Source organism: Chiloscyllium punctatum, chromosome 44 (genome assembly GCF_047496795.1).
Source record: "Chiloscyllium punctatum isolate Juve2018m chromosome 44, sChiPun1.3, whole genome shotgun sequence".
Classification (NCBI taxonomy): Eukaryota; Metazoa; Chordata; class Chondrichthyes; order Orectolobiformes; family Hemiscylliidae; genus Chiloscyllium; species Chiloscyllium punctatum.
Window position 1 is genome coordinate 59,619,377 of NC_092782.1, and position 17,436 is coordinate 59,636,812.

Here is a 17,436-nt window from a genome sequence, read left to right on the forward strand (position 1 = left end):
TCAATGAGATCACCCTTCTTTCTTCTAAACTCAATTGAATAAAGACCTAATCTGTAGTTGCTAAATTGACCCTTTTATATCCCAGGAATCAGTGCAGTGAAAAAACTTTCACTATGTTTCTCTCTCCAATGATTCCATCAGGCCTGCTGAGTTCCTCCAGCATTCTTTGTGCTGGTTAGTGAATTTCTTGAATGGCCTCCAAAGTCAACGTATCTCTTTTTAAATACAGGAGCCAAAACTGTACACAGTACTCTAGGCTCTTCAAGTACAGTTACAACGATGTGAAAAACTGCCCAGATTGTGGCATCTACACAAAAAGCAGAACAAATCCAACCTAGCCACATCAGTCTACTCTCAATTATTAGTAAAGTGTCACCAACAGTGCAACAGGCAGCACCTTCTCAGTGATGCCCAGTTTGGGTTCCGCCAGGTCTATTCAACTCCTGACCTTATTACAGCCTTGGTTCAAAGATGGAAAAAAAAAGCTGAACTCTAGAGATGAGGTGAGAATGACTACGACCAGTCAACCAAATGTGCCATCAAGGCATCACAGTAAAACTAACATCAGTGGGTATTGGGGGGCAAACTCTCCACTGGTTGGAGTCATACCTAGCACATTGTAAGATGGTTGTCATTGTTGGAGGTCAGTCATCTCAGCATCAGGATATCTCTGCAGAAGTTTCTCAGGGTAGTATTGTCGGGCTAACCACCTTCACTTGCTTCAAAAATAACCCTCCCTCCATCTTAATGGCAGAATTGGGAATGTTCGCCAATAACTGCACAATGTTTTGCACCATTCATTACTCCTGAGATAATGAAGCAGTTCATGTTCAGATGCAGCAAGACCTGGAGAATACAGAGGCTTGGGCTGACAAGTGCCAAGTAACATTCGCACCACACAAATGCCAGACTGCGTCCATCTCCATGAAGAGATAAATTGAACTACTACCCCTTGACATTCAATGGTGCTTCCATCACTCAATCCCCAATTATCAACATCCTTAGGGTCCTCAAACAGATTCGCTACCACAGCCACATCTCCTTCCTCAGCACCTGTCTACTATCACCCTCACCTTAACCTCCGTCCACCTATCGTATTCCCTACACCCCTCCCCCAAGTCCCTCCTCCCTACCTTTTATCTTAGCCTGCTTGGCACACCCTCATTCCTGAAGAAGGGCTTATGCCCGAAACATCGATTCTCTTGTTCCTTTGGTGCTGCCTGACCTGCTGCGCTTTTCCAGCAACACATTTTTAAGCTCTGATCTCCAGCATCTGCAGTCCTCACTTTATCCTTAGGGTTACCATTAACTAGAAACTCATTGATCCTTGCCACACTCCACTAGTTTAGTCTTTCCCAACATGAAAAAGACCCATTAATTCTGACTACATTTGGTGTGGTAACCAATCCTCAATCCATGCTAATACATTACCCCAACACCATGAGCTCCTATCTTATGCAATAACCTTCTATGTGACATTTTATCAGTTATTGCACAAGATAGAAACTCAGTCTTGGGACAATGTATTATATAATGTTATTTTATTCAAAGTTATAAATATCTCTTCTATCAGCATTACTGGTGCAAGAGAACAAACATCTCCAGTTCTCCACAATAACACCTCTTAGCCACGCAAGAGATCCATGACGACAAGTCAGATTGTAACTCCATGTCAGTTATCCTGACTTACAACTCGGTGTTTAATATCCCATCAGGCCCACAGTAATTCGCCACAATAAGATTAAGGTTACTTAGTCCAAAACATTGTACCCACATACACCAGTGAATAAAAGTCATTCTTGACAGATTTACCAGATTTGGAGGTGAATCATTGGGTAGTAGGACATAGCTTAATGCTCAAAACTAACTGGAAGCTCCAATTTTGGCTAAATGACTTAAGAAAAGTCAGAGCAGATGTGTCTTTATGGCTGACAAGTAACACACTATTAACAATGCAAATCAGACTGACAAAACTCTGGTGCTTAGCATTAGCTGAAGGAGGGGGCAAAAGTTTGCTGTTCAATGATGTTCAAAAATACCAAGCCACGGTCAGTCGGACTAACATTGTGAAAACTCTGACAACACTATTCTGTAACCAGAAAACTATTCTTTTCACCAGCTCAGTATCTTGCCCTGGGGAATATCCATCTCCATGGCTAACCGTGCCAGCAAGACTTTGGGCAATCACCTTCATCATTAGACTTCATCCAACCAGGCCCAAAATTACTCACTCAGACACTGACTTTCACCATTACCAAAGAGCAAGTGGAAGGAACTCCAGCTCATAGCAGCAGTTCAACAGCACCAGGTGTAATTCATAAGTCTGATAGGATGGTCAATCATTAACAGTACCCTGACCTGGATTTAAATTTGTAGAGCTCATCACAAAGGAAGTGACTTGTATTCAATCCAGGTGCACCATTCCAGAGTTACTTTAACCCAAACAAAAATCAAATTTTGTCCAGCCTGTCCCACAAGAACAGCCAATCGACGAATTTCAAGCTCAAGCTCTCAGCAAGTTGTCAGAACAATATGAGAAGACTGTTGTGGAATAACAATATCCACCAGCAAGTGAGCAAATATGTTGTGCTTATTCTCTTGAATACAACACAAACATATTGAAAGAAACCCATCAAACAGGAGTCGTGCCAGGGGGTGCAGTTGGGTTCCAAGAGCACCTTACTGGCTTTTTCCCCAACACAATCACATTACAGCAAACTTTCCAAGCCAGCATTTCCATAAAAGGTAGCCCCAGGTAAAGTCACTTTGATTTTCATGACATTCTTAACAAGGCAAGAGCTCATGGTATTGGAGTAGTATGATAGAGGATTGGCTAACTATTGGAAGTTAGAATTAGGATAAGGAGAAAGTTTTCAGGATGGTGAGAACCTGTAATGAGTGCCACAGAGATCAATAATGGAGCCACAATTATTTACCAATATAATAATAGTTTGGATGACAAAAGTGAATGTATTATCAGCAAGTACATGGATGTCACAAATGTAGATGGTAAAGCAACTGGTGAGGGTGACATAGAAAATCTACAAAGGAATAAAAACAGGTTAAGTGAGTGGGCAAAAACTTGACAGATGGAACATAATGTGTGGAAAATATAAGGTTATGCACATTGACAGAAAGAGTAGAGGAGCTGAACATCTTTTAAATGGAAGGAGACTGCAGAAAGCTAAAGCACAGGGATATGGGGCCGTGGTGCACGGTTCACAAAAAGCGAGCATGCAAGATCAGTGGGTAATAGGGAAAACAAATTTGATGCTGGCCTTTATTTCAAAGGAAATGGCAACAGTGGCTCAGTGGTTAGCACTGCTGCCTCACAGCACCAGGGTCCCAGGTTCAATTCCCTCCTTGGGTGACTGTGTGGAGTTTGCACATTCTCCCTGTGTCTGCGTGGGTTTCCTCTGGGTGCTTCCGTTTCCTCCCACAGTCACAAAGATGTGCAGGTCAGGTGAACTGGCCATGCTAAATTGCCCATAGTCAAAGGAAAATAGGTCTGGGTGAGTTACTCTTCAGAGGGTCGGTGTGGACTTGTTGGACCAAAGGGCCGGTTTCCACACTGTAGGGAATCTAATCTAATCTAAACTAGGGATGTGTTACAAAAACTAGACAAGGTACAAATGAGACCACATCGAGAATACTGTGAACAGTCTACCTCAGGAAAGGCAGCTTGGTATTAGAGGCAGTCCAAAGGTTGATCTCAGGTATGGAGGGATTTCTCATGAGGAGATGCTGAGTAGGTTGGGTTGGTACTTGAAGTTTGAAGAACGAGAGACTTTACTGGAAAAGATTCTTAAGAAGCTTTACAGAGTGCACGCTGAGAGGGTGTCCCCCCACGTGGGAGATTCTACAATCAGAGGCATCAGATACTGATCAGAGTAAGGGGTTGCCCAGTTATAATAGAAGTGAAGAGATATAAAATCTCAATCATCTCATGGAAACATACCATAACCAAAGTAAGTGGATTTTGATTTGATATTATGATGTCAAGTTGTTGAAAAGTTGTCAAATTTCACTAAATTTTGAGGTTAGCATTCCATTTTGATCTAGATAGCTACTGGGACATAATGTGTCATTTTACACTTGACTACAAAAGCACTACCAACCAGGGACGTCATCTAGTTCATTCACTTTTGCACAGCCTATTATTACTAAATGCAGTTGCAGTAGTCTCAGTGAAATCTCCTCGATCCTGCTGCCAAATTTAAATTTGGCAATAGCTGGGTGCAAAAGTAAATTTAAACAAAAGTAGTTTTTTTTTTAAGAAACCCCAGTCATTGTGTCCTCCAAGGTTTCGGATGTTGCTTTTGTTTTAGTAATCCACAGTGAATCATGATTTCAGAATTCACAGCTACTGCCCAATGTTTTCTCCCTTAAAGCTGAAAACACATTCAACCTGACTGACATTTATATTTTAATTTGGGGGAAGTACAGCACAAGTTATTCAGCCCTCTGTTAGACCAGTTTCAGAACAGGAACATTAAAACTTCAGAGCGATTCTATTTGATAATTTATCAGTACATAAACAATTAATGACTAGTAATCGTATACTGTCAATACAGCCAACAACAGACTACTGTTTTAAGCCCATTAGTATTTTCCAAATTCCTAAAAATAGAAAAGAAAATATAAAAATGCAACAAGGCAGTCTAGTAAGTTGTAGAGGTTGGATGCAGCTCAACGACACAGTGAAAGTATCAAACTGGACAGTTTAGTTCCAGTAGTTAAAAATACAGTGTTACCATGCTCCTCTAGCAGTTTTTGACTGAGGTCTTCTGTTTCTTCTGTTCCTTCTTCATCTAATATTTCATCATTAATGTCCAGATTCTCTAGTTCTAGTTCCAATTCCTCTGTAGCAACCAACTCTTTGGATTCTTTCCCATCTTTGGAATCTGGTACAAACAGGTGAATTACAATAAATTAAGATCTGCAGTGGATTTTGCAAGCTTCTTATGTGACCCATATCTGGACATTCAAAACTATCGACTTGTTTTTTTTTCCCTAAAACAATTACTCATTGTACAAAGTGGAGAAGAAACTCAAAACAGTGACAGTCCTATTTAGACATTCCTCCATATTGCTTCAACTGTTACAAATTCTGGCTTTTGAGAAAATCTACTACATTTCCCATAGCAACACAGGGCTGGATTTTATGGCAGAAAATTAATTTGTTTTCAGTTTTTGACTTCTTGGAGCCTGAATAAAAAAGGCAGATCCAGACAGTGGCAAGCCTTGAAATTTGGAATGGTGACCGATTGATCTCCTGCTCATGGCATAAGACCCATGCTGCATGACATTTCAGCCTAAACTCCCAACTGCGCACAGATCAGTCTTCGCATATCTAATTAACCATCCGTGCTTTATTTGATGATCTAAGACAGCAAGGTAGGAACAAGCAGATTGCACAGTTTCTATTTCACCTTCCGCAATCTGTCACAGACCAGAATATCATCATTTTCTCCTTCTTCCTGAAGGCAGGGGATGTCAATTTAGGCATAGCTGTGAGCTATCCACAATCCTTTAAAACTTTATCTGCCCTTCATCTATTAACAAGTTATTCAACTGCAAGGTGTTACAGGTAAGCTAAATCCAATAAATATGTTCAGATGAGCTGCATAAAACTGAAGGAGTACTGAATAGTGGTCAGATAAGTAAACTGAATTATTTTTGCCCAATCTTGGAACATGGGTGCCGTCTGCACTGTTCCCTACGACAGCAGCAAATTCAGAATTATCCAGAAATCAGAGTTTGTACTTCCTTACCTAGATAATTTAATCCCACTCATTCAATCTCCTGAGAGCTAGGTCTCTAACCTCAACAGAAAACATTTACATTGAGGCAACCTTTACTTACAAAAACAATCAATTCAACCGTACTCCACTATGAGAATGCCCTTAGGAGAATTAAACACTGAACTATAACATAAATTTCATTAACATAAATAACCTTAGCCCAAGTGGGGATAAAATATTATTCAAGTCAAAAATATGCCAGAATATTTGTGAACTTGAGAAATCTCCACTGTGTAATACGACTCTGCAATAGGGCAAAATTATTCTTTTAGGACAACACTGGCATTGATTGTTGCTCTCAATCTTTCAGGAACCATTGCTCCAAATTACTGTCAGTAGAGATTAGATCTAAATCACTTGAAGAAAAGAGCAAAGAAAACACTCTTTAAAGAGCATCAAAACAATTCTCTGTAGTTTAACAAGGTGTTAATACATTTGGAGGTACTATGGCAAACTGCTGTTGCTGCTTCTAATGCTGAATTTCGGTCAATGTCTGAAGGCACATTTCATTGCAGGAAGATTCTTTTTGCTAATCACACAGATTTTGGAAATAGATTAAAACCTCACCAGGTTTGAGAAGCAAATGGCAAACCTGCTGAGGGATATTCTGATAAGAGTAGAAATGTATTTGTTTACCCAAGTGTCACAATTAAAAGTGATGGACCATGTCAGAACTCAGCACTAGGATTTGTCATTTCAAGGTTACATTGATTCTTATAATGACTAACTTGGTATATTTGTTCACCAGTACTTCAAGTGGACAAAGTAGCATCACAAAGTTAGGAATTTATCAAAATATCCTGTCAGTATGTGCTTTTTTTGTGGGATTTAAATGGCTTTGCCTGAATAAAAAAAAATGGACAGTTTTGACACATGAAGAATTCTAACCATCTGCCCCCCAACATTGACAGGCCATCTGCTTATAAACACTTGTTCTTTTCTACCTAGATAATAGTTTATTGTTTGAAGAGCTACAGACAGTTATTAATGCTCAACTGAGTTTCAAACGCTAACTGATTTCAGCAAAATGTGTCAGTCTTTGGAAAACAAGAGTGTTTCACCATGCTAAATTGCCCATAGTGTCCAGGGATGTGCAGGTTAGGTGGATTAGTCATGGGAAATGTAGGGGTAGGCCTGGGTGAGATGCACTTTGGAAGGTCTGTGTGGACTTGACAAGCTGAATAGCCTGCTTCCATACTGTTGGGATTCTATATTAAAATAACTGTGTCTTTGAGAAGGAGTCCAGTCATTTATTTTCACATGCCAGAAAATTATTTTTTCTATCAATGAAATGAGACTTTTATTAGACGATGAGAAGACTCCCCCACCCTCATGGACTGTAGATAATTTTCAGGAAATAGTGTGTAGATTCGGTGAGTGGCCATGGAAACATTGGGAGAGGGGAGAGCACAGAGATTATCCTACAGGGCATTAAGGATACACAGAGTACAGAATTGGCATGGGCTAAAAAAGCTAAGATTGGGTGCGTGTGTGTCAGTACACAAAGGAACCTCGATTATCCAAAGGATGCAGGCAGGGAGTATTTCGATCGGTTAATCGAATTCCAGAAAACTGAGTGTCGGATAACATAGTTCAGTCAAGTATTGGGACCTTGCGATCTTGCTGGATAATCCAATGTTCAGATAATGGAATGCCGGATAATCAACGCTCCTCTGTACACAGGGGTTTGAGATTTAGACGTGGCCTTTGCACTGCTCAGAGCTGGAATATGGTATTGAGAAACCAAGATAGGCATTCTTACTGAAAATGGTCTGCGAATTTACATGTATTAGGTGTGAAACTTGCAAGAGGCCAAAATGTCCACACATTAGTTCTCTCATCTTCACACTCCCCATGCCTCCCCAGGAATATAAAACAACTATATGAGTGCATGAAATAAAGGAGTCCAGCTTGCAACATTTACTTACAAAGGTTACTTCTGTTTGTATTATTTCTATATGTTTTTACCAGATATTTTAGATAATTTAAATCTCAATAATAAAATAAATGTCTTTTTTTTTGCAATTAAGCAAAAAGATTTGTAACTTATATTTGGACCAGCAGATTGTCATCAAGACAGAGTGGAACACCATAATTTTCGTTACATCCATGATGTTTTATCTTTTCAACTACGATTCCAACAAGTCCATGCAAAGTAGAAGCCTCCTGTGGTTTTAGCTTATTTACATCCTACAGAGATCCATTACAATTAAGTAACAGTGAGTGCATTTGTCCTTGAGATATATCAGTCATGAATGTACAGTAAGTTGATGGTGAAATTTGGTCAACAGTCCAGATTTCACTGAAAAAGTATCAGCATCTGAATTATGCAGTTTATGAATATAAAAGTTACTTAAGGACTTGGAGAGAAGTCACCCCATGAATTGTGAATCTCTGCATGTTGCCAAAATTTCCAAAAATACATTTTACTTTTCCAATTTCTGAAATGCAAAAGCAAACCAGATTGCCAGACTATGCAATAAAACTCCAAGCTTCAAACACATACAGCCATCACTTTCCAATTTAATCCAGATGCTCTACGTAGATAGGGATTTTCCATTTAACACCTAAACATTGTTACCTTTTGAATCTTCTTTACTCGAATCTTTGTTCTGCGAGTTCTTCTCATTATCTTTAAACAATATGGCAGGTACAAATGCTTTCAGGTCAATTAGGTTTTCATAGAAGTTGCGTGCATCTTCATCCTCCCAAATTCCTCCATCGAGGTCATATTCTCCAGGCTTCCCTGGTGTGAAGATGTCTATGCCAGTGCCATGTTCTGTTGAAACAGAATTACAGAATCTTGTTGGATGATACGGAACAGCGATCCTCTAGTAATACTTCATGCCTACTCATGCAAATTTACTTAATACATTTATGACGCTCAAGCTTTTTGTATTAGATCTCAAGATTCATATTCTTCACTGTTTAATACACATTTTTGATTGAACTAATTAATAGTATAACAGACACACTTTAACACAAACATCTTCCAAGGAAAAGACCTGCAAATTTTTCTCTTATCCAAATATAAAAGAATATGAATTGTGGAAGGAACTAGAGAACGATCACAGAGTCATACAACACGGAAACAGACGCTTCAATCCATGCCCAACCAGTCAATGCCGAACATAATCCCAAACTAAACTAGTCCCACCTGCCTGTTCCTGAGCCCAAATCCCTCTAAAACTTTTCTTTTCATGTACTTATCCAATGCCTTTTCAACATTGCAACTATGCCCACCTCCACCACTTCCTCAGGATCTTCACTCCACACGCAAACCATCCTCTGTAGAAAACATTTGCTTCATGTCTTTTTAAAATCTTTCTCCTCTCACCTTAAAACTGTACCTCCAGCTTTGAAATCCCCCATCCTAGGGAAAAGACATCTACCATTAACCCTTTCTATATCTCTCATTATTTTATAAATCTCTATCATGTTACCTCTCAACCTCCTACGTTCCAGTGTAAAACGTCCCAGCCTATCCAGCCTTTCTTTATAACTCAAACCTTCCATACCCAGCAACATCCTGGTAAATCTCTTCTGAACCCTCTTTAGCTTGATAACATCCTTCCTATAACAGGTGACCAGAACTGCATTTATAGTACTCCAGAAGAGGTCTCACCAATGTCTTGTACAACCTCAACATGACTTCCCAACTCCTATACTCAAAAGGACTAAACAATAAAAGTTTGCTAAATGCCTTTTAAGCACCCTGTCTGTACTACACAAACTTCAAAGAATTATGTACCTAAACCCCTAGGTCCCTCCGTTCTACAACACTACCCAAGGCCCGACCATATAGGTGCTGCTCCTGATTGTTGTACCAAACATAATGCAGGGAGACTGTCATACCTGCAGAGTTGGTTACTGCGGTTTCAGTTACCCGTGGTTTACCACAGCCTGAACATATTACATAGAGCATTCCAGAACCAGGGACTGGGGGCAGACGAGGAGGTAAGTTTCCCATTTAAATGAATGGGTTTGCTATTGTCCGTATTGTCTATGGTTTTGGCCTTCCGCAGTAGGTCTTGGAACGTATTCCCCCCCACCCTCCCTCCCGTGGGTACGTGGGGATTTCACATTTAATCCAACTGAACTCCATCTGCCATTTCTCAGTCCATTGACCCTTTTGATCAAGATCTCTTTGTAATCTTATAAAACTTTCTTCACTGTCCACTATGCTGCCAATTTTGGCATCATCCCAAAAAATTACTAACCATGCTTTCTACATGCTCATCCGAATCAGTTAAATAAATGATAAAAGAGGACCCAGAACCAATCCCTGTGAAACACCGCTGGTCACAGGCCTTCAATCCAAAAAGTAACTTCTACCATCACTCTCTGTCTCCTACCATTAAGTCAATTATGTATCCAATTGGCAAGCTCATCCTGAATCCCATGTGAGCTGAAAATGTGTTGCTGGAAAAGCTCAGCAGGTCAGGCAGCATCCAAGGAACAGGAGAATCGACGTTTCGGGCATAAGCCCTTCTCGAAACGTCAATTCTCCTGTTCCTTGGACGCTGCCTGACCTGCTGTGCTTTTCCAGCAACACATTTTTAGCTCTGATCTCCAGCATCTGCAGTCCTCACTTTCTCCCCGAATCCCATGTGACCCAACTTTACTAACTAGTCGACCATAAGGAACCTTGTCAAAGGCTTTATGAACGCCCAGGTAAACATCTACTGCTCTGCCCTCAATTTTTATCGTAACTTCCTCAAAAAAACTCAATCAAGTTTCTGATTCATGATTTTCCATGCTATCAATTTTTGCCTCTAAATATTTATAAATATATAAATATTTCTTCATTTGTAATCCCCTCCAAAAACTTACCCACAACTGAAGTCAGACTGACAGGAATAGTTCCCCAGTTTGTCCTTACAACCCTTCTTAAACAAAGACATAACATTACCCTCCAATCGTCAGGTACCTCACCTGGTGTCATGGATGATATAAACATTCCTGCAAGGGCCCCGCAATTTCCTCCCTTATTTCCCACGGCATTCTGGAATACATGATTGTGTTCTTATTTTATCCCCTTCCACTAAAACCCTGACAGTCTGGTGGGCCCCAAGGAGGAACATGGTTGAAGACAAAAAGGCCTGGAAATTTTTGTGACAAGGGAGAACGATCTGCAGTCAAGTGTAAATACATCTAAGGCACTTCCAATGAGTGGTATGAATAGACTTCACTGGGGATTCCAGTGCTGGATTGAAAACATGAAGTAATGCAAAGGGTAATGGCAATGCTTTATGAACTATTTTCAGATGAGTCATTTATTTTTAATAAGTCACTACCTCCTCAGGTAGAGATGGGCAACAAATGCTGTCCTTGATAGCAACACCCAGACTGAACATATTAATAAACACCTGAAAATTAACTCCAATAAAATCAAATAGCAATAAGGCAACACAACGATACCCACAATATAATAATTGAGTATTATACATCAAATAAATATTAAAACTTGCATTTTCAAATAGCTTGGAAATGTGTTACTATTTTATATACTCATTTGGCTTCAGCCAGGCTCTATGATGACAGATTGATCGACGGTCCTCTCCCACTCACAGATGTGCACCATCCTTTATTCGCTCAACAGACTACCAACCCAATGCCCAATGCTGAACCCCAAGGAGACTCAGGCTCCGCTGTTCTCTCAACCACAGGCCTGCCAATTCCAGAGTCTTGAACACCATTGTACCAATTCCTTCAGGTGGGCCTGCTAGAACCAGCAGACCCATCAAGTGACCAGCAGAAATGGGAGTTTTCCAAAATAACGGCAGTCCCAAGATGATAAAATAGCAGATCACCTAGATCCTTCTTTCAGCCTTGCTACTAGAACTTAGTTTCCAGGTTGAGATTCCTCTGGGCTTTAGCCATGTCAGAGGTGGAATTTTGGTCATTTGGTCAGAATCCTAGAATTCCCTCCCTAATGGCATTATGGGTCTATCTACAGCACATAGACTGCAGCAGTTCAAGAAGGCAGCTCACCAAGGGCAACTAGGAACAGGCAATAAATGCTAGCCCAGCCAGTGATGTCCATGTCACACGTGGATTAAAATAAAAACTAGGTGGTTACTTTACCTTCCTGGGCAGTTTTATCCTGGGGAAGTTCAGGCATGTTCTCATCCAACAAGTCAGCCAGGCTGTGTGTGTTCGCTAACAGCTTCTGATAGGAGGTAGCAAATTCCTCATACTGCTTGTGCCGGTCTTCACTCAGTTCTCCTTTTGAATGTAAAATTCGCCTACCAGAAAAAGCAATGTATAGAGAAGTTAAAAGGGAGTCTGGCTCAAATCTACTGCCTTGTTAATTATGTGTGGAACATAAACTTTTATTGCTAAATCATTTGATCAATTATGAATTCTCAATGTCGATTTCTACATACATATTCTTGCAAAACCACAGTTTCCAATTAGATAGCAGTGCCTAAGTAATTTTAGTTAGCCATTAGTAAAAAGCTAAATTCCTCATGGCAGTACATAATGAACGGGGCAAATTAATGGACATTAGAAGCACTGCAAATATCCATGAGAGATATAGATCTTGCTGATAAAGAAACCAGGTTCCAATCAATTTTAAATTGAACAAATTTTAGAGGATCTGAAGTAGACTACAACATTTCCTGACTGGGATAGCTGCAAATTCATCAAGTAAAAATCACAGCTTTGGCTGATTTAAACCTTTACGCTGGTAAGTTTAGCTATAAAGATATCATATTTGACTAGCTCTACCCTAGAATTGAATAGTGCTTATTATGTTGCATAACAAATGGGGAACATATACATCAGGACATCAAGAAAAATTGAAAATCATCCCAAAATTTCAAATCAAATAAACTTAAACTAAAGTTAAAACAAGACTGTGAATGCTGGAAATCTGAAACAAAAACAAAGTGCTGGAGAAACTCAGCAGGTCTGGCAGCACCTGTATTTAAGAGATAAGCAGAAATGACATTTCGAGCCCAGTGACCCTTCATCAGAACAGTTCGACATGGTGGCTCAGTGGTTAACACTGCTGCCTCACAGTGCCAGGGACCCAGGTTCGATTCCAGCCTCAGATCATTGTCTGTGTGGAGTTTGCACATTCTCCCAGTGTGTGTGGGTGTTCCAGTTTCCTCCCACAGTCCAAAGATGTGCAGGTCAAGTGGATTGGCCATGCTAAATTGCCTGCAGTGTTAGGTGCATTAGTCAAGGGTAAATGTAGGAGAATGGGTCTGGGTGGGTTGCTCTTTGGAGGGTCAGTGTGGACTTGTTGGGCCAAATGGCCTGTTTCCACACTGTAGGGAATCTAGTCTATTGTTGGTTACTGGACTCAAAGCATCACCTTTGCTTATCTGTCTGCAGATGCTGTCAGGCCTGCTGAATTCCTCCAGCACTTTCTGTTTTTGTAACAAAATTAACTAAAGCTGAATTTCTCTCTAGAAAGAAGTTGATTATTCTAAATTTTTTTTTAAAAATTGCAACCATTTTATTGCAAAAGAATGAGAATGTCTGTTGTGACTGAGTGTAGTGCAAAGTAATGGCACAATGAGGCATTGAGTATATCTACTTTAGGCCTGCCCAGTCAAATCAAGAGAACCCAAAGAGGTTTTCAAGAACGAGATTTAGATAGCCAAACTGAATGAGGTAGCCCAGTTTGGAACTTAGCAGACGTAATATTTGATAACTGAACAGAAGGAATGAGAAAACAGGGTGAGGATTTTTGGGTTCCCTCTCTTCACATTATTATTTAAAAAGTATCAAAACATTTAACACTTAGTCAGGTAGACGAGATTTCAAACAGCAATGTAATTAGTAAAATGTGATAAACAGAACTGCCCCTGAAAGATTTTATATTTGTGGAACCTTGTTAAATGATTAATTAATAAATTCAGAAAAAAAACACAACTTGCTTTGTAAAAAGAAAAAGCAGTTTAACTTCTGCCTATACTGCACATGTATGTCATATTTTGAGAGAAGTGATTTTGTTACTACTTTGTTCTGTTTGTGTGTTTGTGAAAATTCTTTATCGTGATCAGCTGTTTAGACTTAGAAGATCAGTACGGCTCAAGCACTGGAAACCCCCGGTCATGAACACTGCCATGAGTTACTGCAGCACTGCAGAGAGGGAGCTGAAATTCCCAGAGATTTCTCAATTTTTCAGCAAGGCTTACTCTGAATCAGTAGCAAGCACCCATTATTTGCAACTGATTGTAAACACCAGGCCAAAATTAGTGAAATTTTGGTTGTACTAAGCCCAGTCTACATTAAAAGAACTGACAATTCAAATTCAACAGTTAAAAAAGGACAAGTGTGAAGATTGTTTCTATAAAGAGTTATTACAATATGCAACTTTTATCACAAATGGTTACCAAGGTGAAGATGAAAACACATTTTATAAAGGAATTGGATGAATGTATGGAAAAAAAGGCGGGGGAAACTGGATCACAGCAGTTTACACCAATTGCCCATAAGTCTACCTTTTCTGTCATGATTCTGCTCTGTAGACACCATTCACAATGGAGTGTATTGGTGACCACACAGACTGATCTTCAATAAGATTAGTGAAGCTACAATCCAACAGTAGCCTGTATCAATGCTTATGCCAAGAACATGCGTGCAGTGACTTTTTTGTCATTGTAAATAATGTTGCTTAAGCACTAATCATTACATCAGAAATAGAAAAAAAAGATCAAGTTAATTTCTGTCACTTTAAGAAAATTACTGTCACCGGGTAAAGGGATGGTGTGGAGGAGCTGGTGTTGGACTGGGATGGATAAAGTTAGAATTCACACAACACCAGCTTATAGTCCAACAGGTTTATTGCTTCCAAATTATTTTTTGCTTCCAAATAAACCTGTTGGATTATAACCCGGTGTTGTGAGATTCTTAACTTTGGCCAGGCAAAGGGCAATGACAACATAATGAAACTAAAATTTAGCTTTGTTTCCTCCATTTCTCACTGAGTCATAGAGTCATACAGATGTACAGCATGGAAACAGACCCTTTGGTCCAACCCATCCATGTTGACCAGATAGCCCAACCCAATCTACTGCCACCTGCCAGCGCCCGGCGCAGACCCCTCCAAACCCTTCCTAGTCATATACCCAACCAGACGTCTTTTAAATGTTGCAATTGTACCAGTCTCCACCACTTCCTCTGGCAGCTCATTCCAAATACGTAACACCCTCTGCGTGAAAACATTGTCCCTCAGATCTCATTTATATCTTTCCCCTCTCACCATAAGCCTATGCCCTCTTATTCTGGACTCCCCCACCCCAGGAAAAGATTTTGCCTATTTACCCCATCGATACCCCTCAATTTTGTAAACCTCAAGGAGGTCACCCCTCAGCCTCTGACGCTCCAGGGAAAACAGCCCCAGCCTGTTCAGCCTCTCCTCATAGCTCAAATCCTCTAGTCTGGCAACATCCTTGTAAACCTTTTCTGAAACCTTTCAAGTTTCACAACATCTTTCTGATAGGAATGAGACCAGAACTGCACGTAATATTCCAACAGTGGCCTAACCAATGTCCTGTACAGCCGCAACATGACCTCCCAACTCCTGTACTCAATACTCTGACCAATAAAGAAAAGCATACCAAACGCCTTCTTCACTATCCTATCTACCCGCGACTCCACTTCAAGGACCTGCACTCCAAGGTCTCTTTGTTCCCTAGGACCTTACCATTAAGTGTACCATTAACTGCTTTGCGAGCTTTGTTAATTCACATTTATAGACCGTGCATCAATACCAATATAGGTCCACAACCTTGATTACATATTACAGCAAAAAGTACATCACTGCAAAAGCTTCTGAAAATAAACAGAATAAAATCACCTGTTCTGTCTCTCCAGATTCTGTAATTCACGATGATCTTTTTTAAGATGTTTGGTCAGAGAGGTAAAGTACTCCCTCAACAGGTTCATGAAGGGCTGCTGCTTCTCACAGCTGATGATCTCACTGGGAGGGAAGCTCAGGTTGTATTTCTCTGAAGCAAGCTTCATCTTCCTGGTCACCAGACTGGCCACATCATCTCCACAGTGGCGACAAAAGCTGATAATCACAGAGACATGAGTGTGAGTTTCACGATCGGCACAAATGATATTCTTCAGTTGCTCATAGATGAGTGACAAGCCTTCTTTGTCAGTGAAGATTCCACAAATGGTCAGTTCTGCAATGAAGCGCATGTCAGTCCTCAGCTTGCTAATGTTTGGAGTTTTTTCTTCCTTCCTGGCTTCAAAGTGCTTTCGCCAGCCTTGTAGGAGCAATGGTGAAAAGTCAGCGTATCGCAAGTGAAACAGGCAGCAAAGGTGAACAGCACAGTTCACATCAGATAATTTCAGTTTGGCTTCTACTATGGATGCAACAGCTTCTGCAATATATTTGCTCAAGTTGAGCATATTGAAATCGCTGGAAAGTGTGTCTCTTTGCTGCTCAGTAATAGTTCGGAGCTTCTTGACAAATGCTGTATTTTTCTTTAGACTCGAGTCCAGTCTGGTAAAGAAACTCTCCTCTGGACGGTTCTCATGCGCTATCTGATTCTTACTACGGAGTTCTAATCTTGTTTGATGACGTTCCCAGGCCTCTTGATGCAACTGATATGCTTCCTCCATCTCTCTACAGAATAAATAGAAGAAAAACAAGACTGAGACCGAGGTCTATCATTTCAAAGTTCTATTCATCTGAACTCCATCACCATACTATTGCCTTAATGCTTATGGCATTTCGTTATCCAAAACTGGAATGTTATTTCATGATATTGGTCCTGATCACATGCTTCATGTAAGCAGATATGAACAAATAAAAGATTCACATGACTGATGCAAGGAGGTCGCTCTTCAGTCCATTCAGAGACACTGATTCCTAAAACAGGGGAATGGTACATTTCAAACAAAATATTAAGATGAACATAGAGCTGACTTGGACCCAGAAGTAGTGATGGAAGAGTGTTTTTTTTCAATCTAATACCAGTGGTGTTCTGCAGGGATTTGTGCTCAGACCCCTACTGTCTGTAGTTTATATAAATGACTTGGAGGCGAACATGGATAGCCTGATTAGTAAGTCTGCAGATGACACAAAGGTTGGGGGAGCTATGGATAATGAGGAGGATTGCCAGAGTATATCGCAGGATTTGGAAAGGCTGGAGATTTGGGCAGAAATATGGCAGATGCAGTTTAATCTGGATAAATCGGAGGTGATGCATTTTGGAAGATTTAATGCAGGACAGAAGCACAAATGGTAGAATGCTTTAAAGTATAACATACAGAGGGATCTGGGTGCACAAGCCCACACAGTTCCCTGCAAGTGGCAACACAAGTGGATAAAGGTGGTCAAGAAGGCCCCTGGTATGTGTGCCTTTATCAGTTGGGGCAAATAGTATAAATATTGACAAGTCATGTTGCAACTGCACAGAATTTTAGTTAGGTCACATTTGGAATATTACCGACAGGAGGCAGGAGAGGGTATAGAATGGGTTTACGAGGATGTTGCCTGGTTTGGAGGATATTAGCTACGAGGAGAGATTGGACAAACTCAGATGGCTTTTACTTGAACATGAAAAAATGAGGGGTAACTTCTATCAAGTTTACAAAATTATGAGCCGCATGGATAGAATGGACTGATGGAGTCTTTTTTTTCCATGGATGAAAT

General features: G+C 40.3%; 1 protein-coding gene across 2 annotated transcripts in view; it reads right to left on the reverse strand.

Annotated features, from left to right (window-relative positions):
* The window catches only part of upf2 (UPF2 regulator of nonsense mediated mRNA decay), a 106,435-nt gene that overhangs the window by 76,265 nt on the left and 12,734 nt on the right, over positions 1-17,436 (reverse strand). For both annotated transcript variants that reach the window (XM_072563026.1, XM_072563027.1), the window contains 4 exons: positions 15,625-16,404; positions 11,892-12,052; positions 8,386-8,583; positions 4,755-4,904 (listed from right to left, as the gene is read on the reverse strand). In XM_072563026.1, the coding sequence (XP_072419127.1) occupies positions 4,755-4,904; positions 8,386-8,583; positions 11,892-12,052; positions 15,625-16,404 (1,289 nt within the window). The remainder of the gene's footprint in view (positions 1-4,754; positions 4,905-8,385; positions 8,584-11,891; positions 12,053-15,624; positions 16,405-17,436) is intronic.